The sequence below is a fragment of the Watersipora subatra genome, chromosome 3 (genome assembly GCF_963576615.1).
Source record: "Watersipora subatra chromosome 3, tzWatSuba1.1, whole genome shotgun sequence".
Lineage (NCBI taxonomy): Eukaryota > Metazoa > Bryozoa > Gymnolaemata > Cheilostomatida > Watersiporidae > Watersipora > Watersipora subatra.
This window is the reverse complement of record NC_088710.1, coordinates 39,582,464-39,597,742: the sequence shown is the minus strand read 5'-3', so window position 1 is coordinate 39,597,742 and position 15,279 is coordinate 39,582,464. Positions and strand designations below refer to the sequence as shown.

General features: G+C 35.4%; 2 protein-coding genes across 4 annotated transcripts in view; one reads left to right on the top strand and one right to left on the bottom strand.

Annotated features, from left to right (window-relative positions):
* Positions 1 to 11,456, top strand: part of LOC137391393 (E3 SUMO-protein ligase PIAS2-like) — a 49,110-nt gene extending 37,654 nt beyond the window's left edge. The window contains exons 12-15 of one of the 3 annotated variants that reach the window (XM_068077853.1): positions 3,356 to 3,379; positions 6,617 to 6,730; positions 9,270 to 9,325; positions 11,020 to 11,456. In XM_068077853.1, the coding sequence (XP_067933954.1) occupies positions 3,356 to 3,379; positions 6,617 to 6,730; positions 9,270 to 9,325; positions 11,020 to 11,175 (350 nt within the window). In that variant the 3' untranslated portion in view covers positions 11,176 to 11,456. Of the gene's footprint in view, positions 1 to 3,355; positions 3,380 to 6,616; positions 6,731 to 9,269; positions 9,326 to 11,016 lie in introns of all 3 variants that reach the window. The other 2 variants (XM_068077852.1, XM_068077854.1) reach the window with 2 other exon arrangements.
* On the bottom strand, positions 11,375 to 13,272 carry LOC137391397 (uncharacterized). The gene is made up of 2 exons (XM_068077858.1): positions 13,146 to 13,272; positions 11,375 to 12,293 (listed from the first exon to the last, which is right to left on the bottom strand). Exon 2 carries the CDS (start codon positions 12,291 to 12,293, stop codon positions 11,652 to 11,654), a length of 642 nt encoding a protein of 213 aa, XP_067933959.1. The 5' UTR covers positions 13,146 to 13,272; the 3' UTR covers positions 11,375 to 11,651.
* Between the last annotated feature and the right edge of the window lie 2,007 nt (positions 13,273 to 15,279).

Below are 15,279 nucleotides of genomic sequence, written 5' to 3'. Positions count from 1 at the left end.
CAAGTACTAAACCAATGGTCGAGCTATGCAAAAAAAGCTTGTCCATGCAGCTCTGATTGCGCTTCATAAGTTCATCTATCAGACAAGATTTAGGCACGGGTGTCAACGGGGCTATGATGTATTCAGTGTTCTGCAAATCATGTTTTGCATTATCTTCAAATATATTATTTTATTATATAATTTTTACAAGCAAGAAAATTTTCATCTCAAAGCTTTTATTAAAAACATCCATCCAAGTCGTGCCACTCACATAGTTTCAGCTCATACAAAAGGGCAAGTTCTTCTACTGCAGCAGCAAACTCAAACAAAACATATCATGGTTTATGCAGCACACATTCAAGTCTCTCTTTCCCATTTATGGCAGTTTCCACACTGACAAAGCTGCTTCGGCTGGTGGGACCACATAAACATCCTGTAATCAATAAAACAAATGCAATAAATATATGTCATTCATAGATATTTCATTCTAACACGTATCTACTGAAAGCTTTTAAATTGGGAGTTAGATAGATTGCGAGTGTAATTTTAAAAATGAATAAATCTTTAACAAAAGCATAAGTATGTCTAGCTGACTATTCGAAACTTTGGTTCTGAAAGTTGAAGATTTACATTGATCAATTGATTTTCTTCACTTTCTACAAGTGAGAAGTAAATGTCTAAAGTCAAATCATAAATCTAATTTACTAGCTAAAACTAGAAAAGAAAATTTGAAGGAAATATAGCTAGGTGAAACTATAAATTAAGTAAAAAGTTATTATTCTATTAATTAGTACCGTTAAATGTATTCGTGAGTACTAAAATTATTACCTTTAGTATATTCATCAATCTAAGCCATTGTATTGCTAGATGCTATGGATTAAAAAGAAGCCGTCAAGAACTCACTGTGCGTCCTTTTCTCGCACGCTTGCACAGAAAATTACATGACAACCTCAAACAGGGAAATATAATCTGAATGTAAACAACAGTATATCTATAGGAGACTCAAAGTAAAAGATAAATTAACCTCCATTTTCCTATTTTCCTCTAGCACTTTAACCACCTGCTGCTCAGAAAACCCAGACTCACCTTCGCAGTAGCTTTACCATAATTTTTACAATTCTGTTGTTCGTCAATAAAATGTGTCGATCGAGTAATTCATTAAAGTACCGATGTTAATTAATTTAGTAAATATCGATGTCCATGCAATTTAATAATAGAGTAAAATCCCTAAACTTGAGATCACAGACAACGCGTTTTATGAGTGATAACATTTATTACGACCTATATAAAAATTTCGTGCTGATGATTGGCTAATGAAGCAATATTACATTTATCGTTCGTTGACTCTTTTCAGATGTATCACTAGTTACGTCACGAATGAAGCACCCTCCGGAATGTGAGCTTTTTAAAAGATGACCTCATTCAAACGCAGATATCTCTGGACTGGGTTAGTCTACAAAGACAAAAATGACACCAAATTGTAGCTGATGTTTTAGACTTTTATTGGTCTTAATTTCATTAAATCGACCTTTTTGACGCAACCACATCTTTAATGACTATACAATAATTCACATTAGCGTATCTAGTGAAGCAGGAAAATTTAATCGTTTTCACACTGTCAGTACAGTTAAACATGCGGAAGTTTGCATGTGCTCTTATAGTATTATTTAAATAAGTTTGAAAGGAATAAATAAAAGGTAAACTAACATTAAATTTTGCTGACATTGGATCTATTTCAAAAGCAGTATTTCAATCACTCATATTGATAGACAGTGGCATGCAGTACATCTAAAGTCCTTAGTAATACATAGCTGAAGAAGTAGGTAGAATAATATCCTATTTTCTATATTAATATTCTTGGTTGTTGTCCATCCATTTGTTTTTTGCGGTCACAAAGAATCTTTATTCTCTGATTGGTACAATTATTCTGAGGCTTTGAAATCTAGCTAAATGGCTAAGTTGGTTAGAGTTAGAGTGCCAGTGAAGTGAGTTGAATGTCGTGGTTCAAGCCTCATACCATCCAATGTTTTAGGGTCTCAACGTTAACATGTACCGAATTTTGTGATTGTTTGAAAATTTAAACATTTAAAACGTCTGTAATTGTAAGACAAAAATAAGAGGCGTTGCTATCTATACTTCAGTTTATCATTTCTGACTATTCAACATTCATTCAAAAGTCACATTAAGTTAACAACGAATCTGCGAGTTTTTTAAATGAATCTCAAAAGAAGCTGATATCAAATAAAAGGGATTATGACAAAAATTGTAATCTGCGTAACGACCATAGGTAATACAAAGTACTAAATAATCCTTTGTTTTGATTTTAGTTATAAATGAGCTAAATAATAGCAATAGCTACATGTACCATCACCTTTAACCTGCGCTGCTGACCTTTAATCTGCGCTACTGACCTTAAACCTGCGCTACTGGTTGTAAACCTGCGCTACTGACCTTAAACCTGCGCTACTGCCCTTGAACCTGCGCTACTGACCTTAAACCTGCGCTACTGACCTTAAACCTGTGCTACTGACCTTAAACCTGCGCTGCTGACCTTAAACCTGCACTACTGACCTTTAACCTGTGCTACTGGTCGTAAACCTGCACTGCTGACCTTTAACCTGCACTACTGACCTTTAACCTGCGCTACTGGCCTTAAACCTGCGCTACTGACCTTTAACCTGCGCTACTGGTCTTTAACCTGTGCTACTGATATTTAACCTGCGCTAATGATCTTTAACCTGCGCTCCTGACCTTTAACCTGCGCTCCTGACCTTTAACCTGCGCTACTGACCTTTAACCTGCGCTACTGACCTTAAACCTGTGCTACTGACCTTTAACCTGCGCTAATGGTCCTAAACCTGCGCTACTGACCTTAAACCTGCACTACTGGTTGTAAACCTGCGCTACTGGTTGTAAACCTGCACTGCTGTACTTTTTTAACCTGCGCTACTGACGTTAAACCTGCGCTACTAACCTTAAACCTGCGCTACTGGTCTTTAACCTGCGCTACTGATATTTAACCTGCGCTAATGATCTTCAACTTTCGTAACTGACCTTTAACCTGCGTTGATCTTGCAAAACTCTTGCAAAATTATAAATTTGTTCATGATGAAATTACTCTTGATTAAAGTAAAGGTGTCTGCCCATGTAATTATGTTTGTATAATGTGTAGATTTGCCACTGTCATACGTTTTTAAGTAAGGTTATGTATAGAATTTGTAGATACAACATTGAGCAGTGATGCAGCCACAATTATCTGGCCATTTCTTCGACTGATACAATGGAGGACCCATATTGTTTCCAACTATCAATAGCAACATGTTTTATTCCATTTGTTTGTCTGCTAGCAAATATCTTGTTTCCACATAATTTGTAGGGTTTGACAGCAAGTCTTTTTTCAGTAAGTTCCACTATATGAATAAATGGCTTCCCTTGTGCATGCACGTAGCAATAGTTTGTCATGGGTGTCACCCGCTTGCCGCTTGCATGGCCTTTGTTTTAGAGGAAGTATGACAAAATGAATTGCTGTTTTTAAAAACCACTACTTCTTCACCTCGTGATTTTAACCAAACTTTATTTCTGGTTCTCTTTCCGTGGATGTCATTTAATCTTCACCGCCTTAATACCGCTCTATCCTATATATGACTGCTCCTGCCCAAGAGGTGTGGCCCAATAATTCTGAAACTAAAAGCTGTAGTAACTTCCATATTTCACTCTACTCCCTGATCAAATTTAATTATTGTGTCCTTGTGTATATGATATATGTAGTGTATATATGATTACCGCTGTCTATTATTATTATTATTATTATGGTTTTATTATAAGAGCTGTCTGTGTGTAGTTAATGTTAATAGCAATGTTAATAGCGCTGGTCAGTTTTCACCATTAACCTGTGATTCTGTGAGGGCAGTATGTTTGCTTACTAATAACTTGATCTAGATGAAGTTTATGCTGCCTAAGCCGACATAACATATTCAGTATTTTCACATTTGTTTATTCATTTGAAAATTCTCACTTTTGCTTATGAAGCTGTAAGTGTTTCAAGAAGTTTCAACTGTCAAAAAATATTGAAAATTATACCTAGTATGGAGTCAAATATATACTCAAGTTTTACGTCGTATGTTAAAACAGTTGCATTTACTCCAAGGCTTGGCATTACAGTTAGACCACCCAATTCTTCAGCTTTTCACCCATTCTAGAAGGCTGTTTGAAAAGGGATTTGTTCGAATTCCAAAATGGTTTTGTTCCATTATAAATATTGCAAATATTAACTGTTATAAATATTACATATAATAAAGTTTAATTCGTTCCAAGGCTGTAAAACTATTTTGGCTGAGCATTTTTGCGTTATGCCACACCATAAGCTGAATATTAAAATATATGGTAATATATAAAGTCATATTAATTTCTGATAGATACTCTAGTCATAGGGCTAGGGAATATATTGCTACATCATTAGCCCCGTTTCCTCATACTTATTTGTAAATTGAAAGTGTGTAGAAATAGCTTTTGTATATTATTTTTATTCTTACCAATTGTAAGATGAGAAATATTAAATATCATATCGAGAAAGAGGGAGAAAGCATCAGTTTGCAACCAAGCCACACCATTAGGTTTTCTCAGCTTTTCGTTGAGGATGTTCAAGTTCCAATTCATTATTCAGCATCTGTAGCACCAAATGTTTTGAAGTTTCGTTCAAAACCTGAGACATTTATTCCATTACTAGGTGAATCCCTGGCGTTGCACGGGTAATAGAATAATTGCCCAATGAATTTGAGTAATTTACCTCGAGCTAGTAAAGTTATTGAAACAAATGCCTGTTTGCAGACAGCTCAATAATCATTCGCTGTTAGTTAATGACTCCAAGCTCTTAACACTTAACTTATTGTGAGCATTTTAACCGATGTAATGAAGATCATAACAATCATTTATTGCTTGGATATCGTAGACTAATGGTCGAGCTCACCACCTAGAGATCCACAGACCTAGAGACCCACACACCTAGAGGTTTCTTGATTTTTCATTGCTAGATGTTTATCGCTATAACTGAACACAGGTTTGACCAAAAAAAGACAAACGCTGAGATTTATATCGATAGTTTGGTTTGAGTGGTTTGTGCAAATTCTGTAAATTTCTATTCCACAGCTTTGTTTCCGTCTCATGCAGACATAATTTCAAACTGCTAGCTATCAGCATTGCTGACTTTAGAAATGTAAGGATGGAGTATCTTTCAGCATGTTTATATGATGCGCATGACCGGCATTTGGCACATTTAGATTTGTGCACAAGTTGAGTTAAGCTTGGTTCCCATATTGATTGCGAGACTCTGGCGGTAGCATGCGCAGCAAAACTCTTGCGACGCTCATCTGTTCACATAAAAGCTGCATCGCTAAACATAATCGCGTAATCAAATAAAATGTTCGCTCGCCATGCCGTTTCTATAATAGTGACCTTCACTCGGATGCCGATAACTTGCAGATTTATGTCATTTCCATGATGTGGATAACTTGCAGATTTATGTCATTTCCATGATGCGGATATTTTGCAGATTTATGTCATTTCCATGATGCGGATAACTTGTAGATTTATGCAGATTTCCATAATGCATGACGTCATGGAAACGTCGTGTTTGAGTTGCGGCAATGACCTATAAAATCGCTGACTATGGACCTCAACTCTTTGGCAGTACGCAGAGCATAAGCATTTTGATCACTGTCAAAAGCTTTTTACTTTGCCAATATTTATCACTCCCAGACAAGGCGAGCAATTGACAGCAAATTAATCCTGAAATCTTTGAGCATACATAAGCTTCACAATTTCATACCTCCTTTTAACTTGATCTCTTTTCTGTAGTATTTCTCGTGAAATTTGCAATGCAATATAGGTTTCAGGTATTGGTCTACTATTTTGTATTTACATGGACATATCATAGGTGTTCCGTGTTAAAAAGTGTGTCATTTTATTTGAAAGTGTGTTGTGATGTTACCAAACATGGTGCTACTTATTATTTTTTGCAGTGCTATTAGTTACTCTACCTTTTATAATACTGCTAGTTACTCTGCACAATACTGCTAGTTACTCTGTACAATACTGCTAGTTACTCTGTACAATACTGCTAGTTACGCTGCACAATACTGCTAGTTACTTTGTACAATACTGCTAGTTACTCTGTACAATACTTCTAGTTACTCTTTACAGTACTGCTAGTTACTCTGCACGGTACTGCTAGTTATTCTGTACAATACTGCTAGTTACTCTGCACAATACTGCTAGTTATTCTGTACAATACTGCTAGTTACTCTGTACAATACTTCTAGTTACTCTGTACAGTACTGCTAGTTACTCTGTACAGTACTGCTAGTTACTCTGTACAATACTGCTAGTTACTCTGTACAATACTGCTAGTTATTCTGTACAGTACTGCTAGTTACTCAATACACTACTTCTAGTTACTCTGTACAGTACTGCTAGTTACTCTGTACACTACTGCTAGTTAGTCTGTACACTACTGCTAGTTACTCTGTACAATACTTTTAGTTACTCTGTACAGTACCGCTAGTTACTCTGCACAATTCTGCTAGTTGCTCTAACAGTACTGCTAATGAATGCTGCTGGTACTGCCTGACTATCTTTGTAGGCCAGTCCATGACAACTGATTTAAGCACATTCAGAAATACAATTGAAGCGAGCTCCAATTCTTCACACACATCCTCAAATCCTTTTACTCCCTATCCTCTTTTGTTACCAACAAGTAAGTTGACTTACGCTTTACTCGCTGTACTGTATTCATCAATTGTACTCACTGTTGGCAACTGAATGTATGCATGCAGTTCCTCATCCTGAATAAATTTAACATTACGGTAAAAACCTCAGGGAAAGTTTTGGTTTGAGATACAATTGCACTGTTATCATATGACTGCGTACAGTACAGGAGTGTTGACCAACTGCGGTACAGGAGCACAAAAACTATCTTGTAATTGCAGGATGCGACTTTAATGCGTAAAAGTAACTTGTGTATCAGGTAATTTACTAAAAACTAACTAATAAATATCTTCAATTTTGTGATAGTTTTGAAACATCTGCATTAACCCTTTTGTCGCAATTTTAATTTCTAAGGAATTATTTTTAACCTGACTAAAATTATTGTATATCTGTTAAGAAAATTGTATAAATTTAACAGGTTTGTTTGCAAATATCTTAATCTTTCATAATAAGCTACACTACTACCTGATGCCAGAAGCTATAAATTTATAAAGCATACTGCGTTTTGGTAAATCCTACAAAGCTAAGTTGGCATTTCTCGAACTCATTTTTAACTAAATGACTAATTTCATTCACATCAAAACACTAATCTTGCAAACGCTGCAAAATGCAATGTTTAAAATTCTGTTTATTCACTCCAAATTGTGATTCAATATGGTATTGTTATTGTTACGCTTTCCTTTCCCAAAAGATGGTCAGATAATAAGTTTATTCGCGTGTTTCTCGTCTACTAAAGTTTGACGTGCGAGTTGTCTAAGCATGTATTATATCTCGCAAGGCAACTGGCATGCTAACTGCTCTTATGGCTTTAGCAACATTCATTTTATTGGTCATCGCTGAAACTTGATATTGAAAATTACTCATTCAGCTAAATGAGTTTTATGTCATCTTTCATACAGATCCTTCATCGGGCTCCTTAAATTTTAAACGTGTCGCAATATTGTCAAATAGTACCTCCCTAATGATTGGTTATTAAACACGACATTTTTATGCTGAATTTCGGTGACTTTTTAGGCATCGTACCATTAAAATAGAGTGACAACACCCACTTTTTACAACACCCACTTATAACGTTTTACCATGTTCAGAATTGTTACTCTGATAAGTCGCTGCGATCTAACCAGGACATTTTTTCTGTATTGCTGGCCTGTTCGCAGTCGCACATCAATATAAAGTTATAAACCAATACATTATTTGTACTACGCAGAAGATTTTGCTGTATTATATTTCTGTCGATATTGACCGTTGGCAGTGAGCCGGTTTCTCTTCATTAAACATCAAAAAGTTTTCTACATTAACTATCTGTCCTGTTCTTAGGTATCATGCTACCGAAAAAGAGGGTAGTCTTTGTTTAATGAAACAAACCATTTTTTATTTTCTGTATTTCAAGTTACAAAACGCTTTATTAAAAAGTATCTTAAAAGAACCCTCCAGTTTCCTGATAACCACATCTAGTAATATTTCTCAGTTTTAATGTTTTACTGCTGATTAATTTAGTTTTGAACACCACTTCAAATCTAATTCATGAATGTACTTATTATACTAGCATTCTCTCTGTATAATCGAGTCTATTCGTATATTTCCATGTATCAGAAACACCAGCTTGTCAAGCAGTAACATCTAGTGAAATTTGCACTTAACTTTTGTCTGGATGTCCTGAAAGTGAGCACAAGGTTTGAGTAATTGGTCACTAGTAGCCAATAGCTCAATTGGGAGTTGTTCTCTTTGAATACTAATTAACTTTGATACATTTAGCCGATATTGTATGCAACCATAATTGTGAGTTGTCTTTTCCGTATATTTTTATTTATTATGCAGCATTTTTGGCCTTTGGGTTCTTTTAGACTGAAAAGAATCACTGATGCTGTCAACTAGGGTCTAAAATTACCATGTACTTCTAGAAATATGACAGTTTGACAAATTCTCATCATTTTAATGTATGCAGCCATTAAAATTACTTTACCATTTTAGTACACTACGACGAGTAATACAGCTAGTGTATATAAGAGAGAATACGTATGTGACGGTTAACACAGCTAGTGTATATAAGAGAGAATACGTATGTCTTAAAGCTTCATAAAACTCGCTTGGTATGTTTCTGCAGTTATTTCAAGGAGAATGTCAGTGTTTAACAGTTTCTTGCAGTGGAACCTTCAAAAAGTATTTTTAGTTGTTAGTTATTGAATGCGTAGTCAATATACGTAGTCAATATACGTAGTCAATATACGTAGTCAATATACGTAGTCAATATACGTAGTCAATATACGTAGTCAATATACGTAGTCAATATACGTAGTCATTCAAAATCAGACGGAGGAGGTGATTAGTTCCTAGATTATGATTGAATGAAGATAAGACTTGACTGTGATAGTTAATTTTATTTGTTACCGTTGTTTACCTCTGGACCATAATGGCTGCCTGTTGCGCAGAGCAGACTAATCCAGATGTTACTGTTAATAAACCTGTTAAGATATGACGTGATCAAGTTAACTGCATGTATATTCTTTTGCCTATTTTTATTTCTATAGATCATATGTTTGACTACAATTCGAGCAGCACTTTCAACTCTCACCTGAGCATGTTGGTAAGCACTAACTCTCTGCTGTATATAACTCTCTGCTGTATAATCTTCCATATTTTTCATTAATTCTCCGTAATTTTGTATGACATATATACATGACATGATATACAACATGTACATCAATGTGTATTGTTTAAGTTGAGTATATGTATTGTATCCAACACGTACAAAAATGTGTTATTTTTATGTTGAGTATATATATTGTATACACAATATGTATCCTGAAAAGTGTATATACCTTAGGACACATGTATTCGCGTCATCTAACTTTCGCGTCTTTGCGGAGTCATCCTCTCGTGAAAGTTTCATGAGCAAAACTAAACTATCATAACAATTGAGCGAAAATGCGAAATTAAATAGCTTTGTTCATTGATATCCACAATAAAATCGTCATATTAGAATTGCAGGTAATTTTCGGGTGTGGTTAGATCATTGGGAAATTTCTGGTAAACTCGTTATAGCTAATACCGAATGAGCAGCATGGCAAAGCAAATTAAGATGAACAAGTTTTTTTTTGGAAAAGCCAAGACAAATGAAGAAGATGATGATATCAGTTTAGTCACCGAATTTGTAAATGATGAAGATGAAAGTCTGGTAGGTGAAGTCATAAAATTGAATAATAATTATTGTAGTGATGAAAATTTCATTACCAACCACAAACAATAACAACCTTCACCAGGTCCAACCATGTTATACAGTTCTGGTTGTGAAGTTGGTTGTTATCAATTTTCTTCTTTTTGGGACTTGAGTGTGAAAGACATGTGAAAGACATGTGAAAGTCATGGCAGGAGGGACCTAGACCTCATTGATAGTCCAAGAAACAAATGGCAGCAAGCTATCAAATTGAATTATCGATCTCACCCACGCATTTCTACCTGCGGTTTACAAATACAAACTAGTCCCAAATTGGAAGTTTGTTTTTTACTAGCGAACTGGACCTGAAGAATCTAATCTGTTTGTTCCACTGCATTTATTTTCACATCTCTATATTTTCGCACTCATCAGAGCCGCGAAATTTTACTCTGTGCTACTCACGAAACTAAATACTAGCGAAATAAAAGTGTCCTAGGGTATATATATTTTGAGTATATATATTTTTGAGTATACAATACACTTGTTGTATTGTGTTAGTCGAGTGAATGTATGATATACAATGTATATGTGCAACAAACTATAGTGTTGAGGCTTACCTTCTCTAGGTTGGTAAAGAGTTTGGAGTTGTAGAGTGTGGCATCCAGCAAGAATTAGACAGCGTCTATCATGGCATCTGCCAAGCTGAATTATCTCCCCGTTCATCTGATTCAGATGTTGAGTTTGTCAGCATGGTTTCTGGTGTCCGATTGAAATAAAATTGCTAACCGTATCCTAATGATAGCTTGTCATTTGAATGTTTTGCCAATTAACTTTTTCATCTCGCTTGTCTTTTCTTTTTAAATATAAATTGTCATTCATAAAAATATACATTTTGCTTTCATTATCTTTTAGCCATCATCATCTTTTAGCCATCATCTTCTCTATAGTTAAAAGAGCTAGTCGAAGATTAATTGTGAGCATTATCTAAATAATCATAAAAACTACATTATGGTCATAACCATTAAAACCCACATTAAATGGCCCCTTGTTTGCATTAATGCTCTAGTTGTCTCCAGTGTATGCTCTTGTATAATATTCAGTAGGCTAAATTTGTTTTTCAGCAGCAATCAGCTCCACAGGACCTCTCAAGTCGATCACTTGGAATGCATGTTCCATCGCATGCAATAAGTATAACAGATCCAGCAATCATTGACTTCTCCTCTTCAGGTTTCACTGATGAACCTCTATTAGACGATTCTGATATTATACCTTTAGACTAATGAGTTGGTTCATTAGCTTTTTAGGATAACGAATACGTTTTATGGTGTGCCAAGATAAATGGATTCATTCCATTACAAAGCATGTCATTTGCCTGCTTGTGAGATGTTCTTGGTAGGTGTACTATAATAGCTATGGAGCATTTTGTAGATACTGATAGAGATTATTTTTATATTTAATGCCCAACTTTTCTTATATGGATGTTATGTACACCAGTATGTTATCTTCTATTTTAAAATTTCTACAAAAGTGCATATAAATTAATAAAATGTTTTTTTGGTTATGATGTTGCTAAACATGACGCATGATCTCAGTTTCGGTGATACAAATGTGAATATCAATTGCTTTCCAGCATGACTTCCACATGCGGATTGCATGTTTTTTCATAATTGTTCCTCATAAAAAACAATAAAATAAATGATTCGCTATCACTTGACTATAAATAGTAGAAAAATATTAAAACATGCTTATAACAAAATCAAACCAATTCAGCCCGACTGCCGTATAACTCATACTGGTGATAGTGTTCATAAGATGGTGGTTCCCCAAGTTTTTCTGTATCACAGTTATTGGAGATCACAGTTGGTTTACAGCTATCAGATGTAAGATTTAATGTATCGTCTATTGAGCAATTGTCCAAGGTTAAAGGCGGTCCGGCTACCGCAGGTTTGTAGTCAGGTATGCTGTGTACAGCTGATTCTTCAGCTTCGATGGTGAACACTTGTTGGTGCATTTCTGGAGAGGGAGGCAATCCAACTTCACGTATGGGTGGAATTATGATGTGGTTATTTGAAATTATCTCCTCATATTTTGGTGGTACATATTTATTCCTTTCACACATCGACTCTAGTCTTTGTTCAGTTTGTCGGGAGCTTGACGGCTTTTTTCGACGTAGATGATCTAATATGCAAAAGAGCGAACCAAGAAGAATTGGAATTATCAGTCCAAGAATGACCCAATACCATTCGACGTAGACTGTTTTAGTAAAGGCATTGTTTGTACTTGGGCTTAGTGCGTCTGTTGTAGGCCTTTGGACATGCCATGTAGAAGTGAGATGGATATCAAAGTATTTTGGGTTCAGTATGTAGTTTCTATCGCTGTCCATTTCTGGATGGTTCATCTAAAAGCAGAAATGAATAATGAAATTAGTGGACAATGTTGCATTTCCGTGTCAAACATTACAATGTTGAACTATTGTTGCACTATCAGCTTGCATATATATTGGATACGCATATGTATCCAAGAGTTAGTATGATACTAGCATGTAGTTCGAGTGGGTTGTTTTACAGCGGAGGAGCCAGCTAATTCAGTCACAAGAAGAGAGTCCAGTACCATCCTGAGACACTATATTAATCCAGCTCAATTCTAATAGCGCAGCGGGCTAAGCTAAGGATTATCATAGAAGCTAATTGTTGGTCTCAACAGTTTGGCTTTGTGTTTAACATTCTGCTTACGCACAAGGAAATGAACAGATTTATTACATTAGCAGGAACCTTTCTGTCATGGATTATGCAATTGCATGAGGAAATACTTCATTTACTGGCAAACACTGTGCTCTTGTCAACCAGATCAACAACAAACAAGACCAAGTCTCTTTTACAATACGTACATGTACCCATGTAAACCATAAAGTACAACACTGTCTTCCTATTCTACTAACTTAACAGATCTGGTTTCCAACCATTCATTGAGGCAACGCATATCAGAATTGATTTTTTGTTTTTTCAATTTTACAAGTTATGGAATGGTGATGTCCCTTGCCATGTGTCAGAGGATTTACAAGAACACACTCTTCCCTCCACATCAGACAACATAAGCTAAGAGATAACAGTTAACTTTTTGAATAGCAACACACATGTGATTTACAATGCAAACAAAGCAAATATTAGCCAGACACTGAAATCTCTAAGATTGTCAAAGAGTGATTACAATAAATTTGGCTTGGAAGTGTAAATAGATCACAATGACTCACTGTGAGTATCCTTGCTTTAATATCCTGCTAGGAAATTGCAAATAGTGTAAACCTTTCTTTGCTGAAGACTTGGGATAAAATGATCCTGGTTTGGCACTATCGGCTATATTAGTAATCCTTTTGGCTTTTCCATCAAACCTTAGCTCCTGATTGGTCAATCAAAAGTAAGGCCATTGGTTGGTGTAAAGTGCGAGAGGTCGATAGCTACCAGCTATAGCAAGCTTTGTAATAGGTAGGACATTATCTTGGGCAGTATAATAGAACAATTACGTATTATATTTACCTTAACGAAATAAGACTATCATTGTCATAGCACTAAACTTTTTCAATGTTAGCGCTTTATGACCACAAAGGAACTAGTAACCATAGAAATTAACATGGTGTACTAGTCAATAGCGGCCAATAGGCCTGCACAATAGAGTGGCAAACAGACAAAATGCACCTAAACACATAGTTACACTTGAAACATCTGAAAGCTCTGTTACTGAACAGATGATGCTAATAAATTTAGACTATAACTCTGTATAATATTTGTTCCTAGAAACATTGACTGCAATTATATATATCACTATGGCAATACCTACTTCCTAAAAAGTAAGATCTCCGTATCATTAAAAGTGTCATTTATTCGGGTAGTCAATAAGACAAATACAAATCTAATACATACTAAAAGGCATAATTGAAAGAATCGCTCAAGAGAGGGTACATAGGCATCATAACTGGCACAATGTAAAACTGCATTTTCATTACAAGAGTGTTTCTACAATTTTATTTCAATATCATATTACTAGCACTAAAACTACTGTTGTTACTATTTAACTGCTGTTACTACTATTACTATAACTAGCACTAATACTACTGCTGTTAATACTACTGCTGTTACTACTAGTACTATTACTAGCACTAATACTACTGCTGTTATTACTATTGCTGTTACTACTAGTATTATTACTAGCACTAATACTACTGCTGTTATTAATACTGCTGTTACTACTAGTACTATTACTAGCACCAATACTACTGCTGTTATTACTATTGCTGTTACTACTAGTACTATAACTAGCGCTAATACTACTGCTGTTAATACTACTGCTGTTACTACTAGTACTATTACTAGCACCAATACTACTGCTGTTATTACTATTGCTGTTACTACTAGTATTATTACTAGCACTAATACTACTGCTGTTACTACTAGTACTATTACTAGCACTAATACTACTGCTGTTATTATTACTGCTGTTACTACTAGTACTATTATTACTATTACTACCACTGTTGTTACTACTAATAATACTACTTACACAATTTGCTTACTGAGTTTTCATCAGATAATTGTAGTGGAATATTTCAGTTTTCTGTCTTCTACTTGTGATAAATAAAATCATCTGATTATCCAACTTTAATTGTGAGCTTTGATCCACTCAATTAGTTTTCAAGACACCACTTGACTTGACAAGGAAAAAAGCAATGGCTAGGCACCTGACACCCGTCTGCTGTATTCAGTGTTTTTGGTTCAGTTTCATGATGTCTTTGATCCACAGTCCTCTGGTCCACAGTACTCTGGTCCATGGTACTCTGGTCCTGGGTTCACAAGGTTTATGCCCCTGTGATGACTCAATGCCACCTGTTGCAGATGCTATACACACTCCCCAACACATACACCAGTGCAATATTTCTTTCTCTGATACAAGAAATTAATTAATCAACAAATCTGCAACAATTCGCTACAATGATGTTTAATAAAAATTGTGCCAGAATTTTGCCAGGTGATGCTGCTCTTCAATTTCATGCAACGCTCAAAATGCCAAAACTTCTAAAAGCTAGAAGTTTTTGCTACTTAAGAGGCATTCAAGCACCACAACTCACTACTAAATGTATTTTATAAATGTATACCTTAGCTCTTGAAATACTTTTTGTATTATGGCTAGCGGAATGTCCGGCATTGCACGGGTATTAAAAAACAGCTTATAAAACAGCGGCAGTTAGTGTAGTTGCCTGCCACTTGCCATTAGCCTGGCACATTGCCAATGGCTAGTTTGAGCAAGCTAGTAATTTAAACTTACCAATAAGACCTAGCATAAAATAAGCATAAATTTGAGACAAGCCTGGTTCCCATATCTGCTGTGAGACA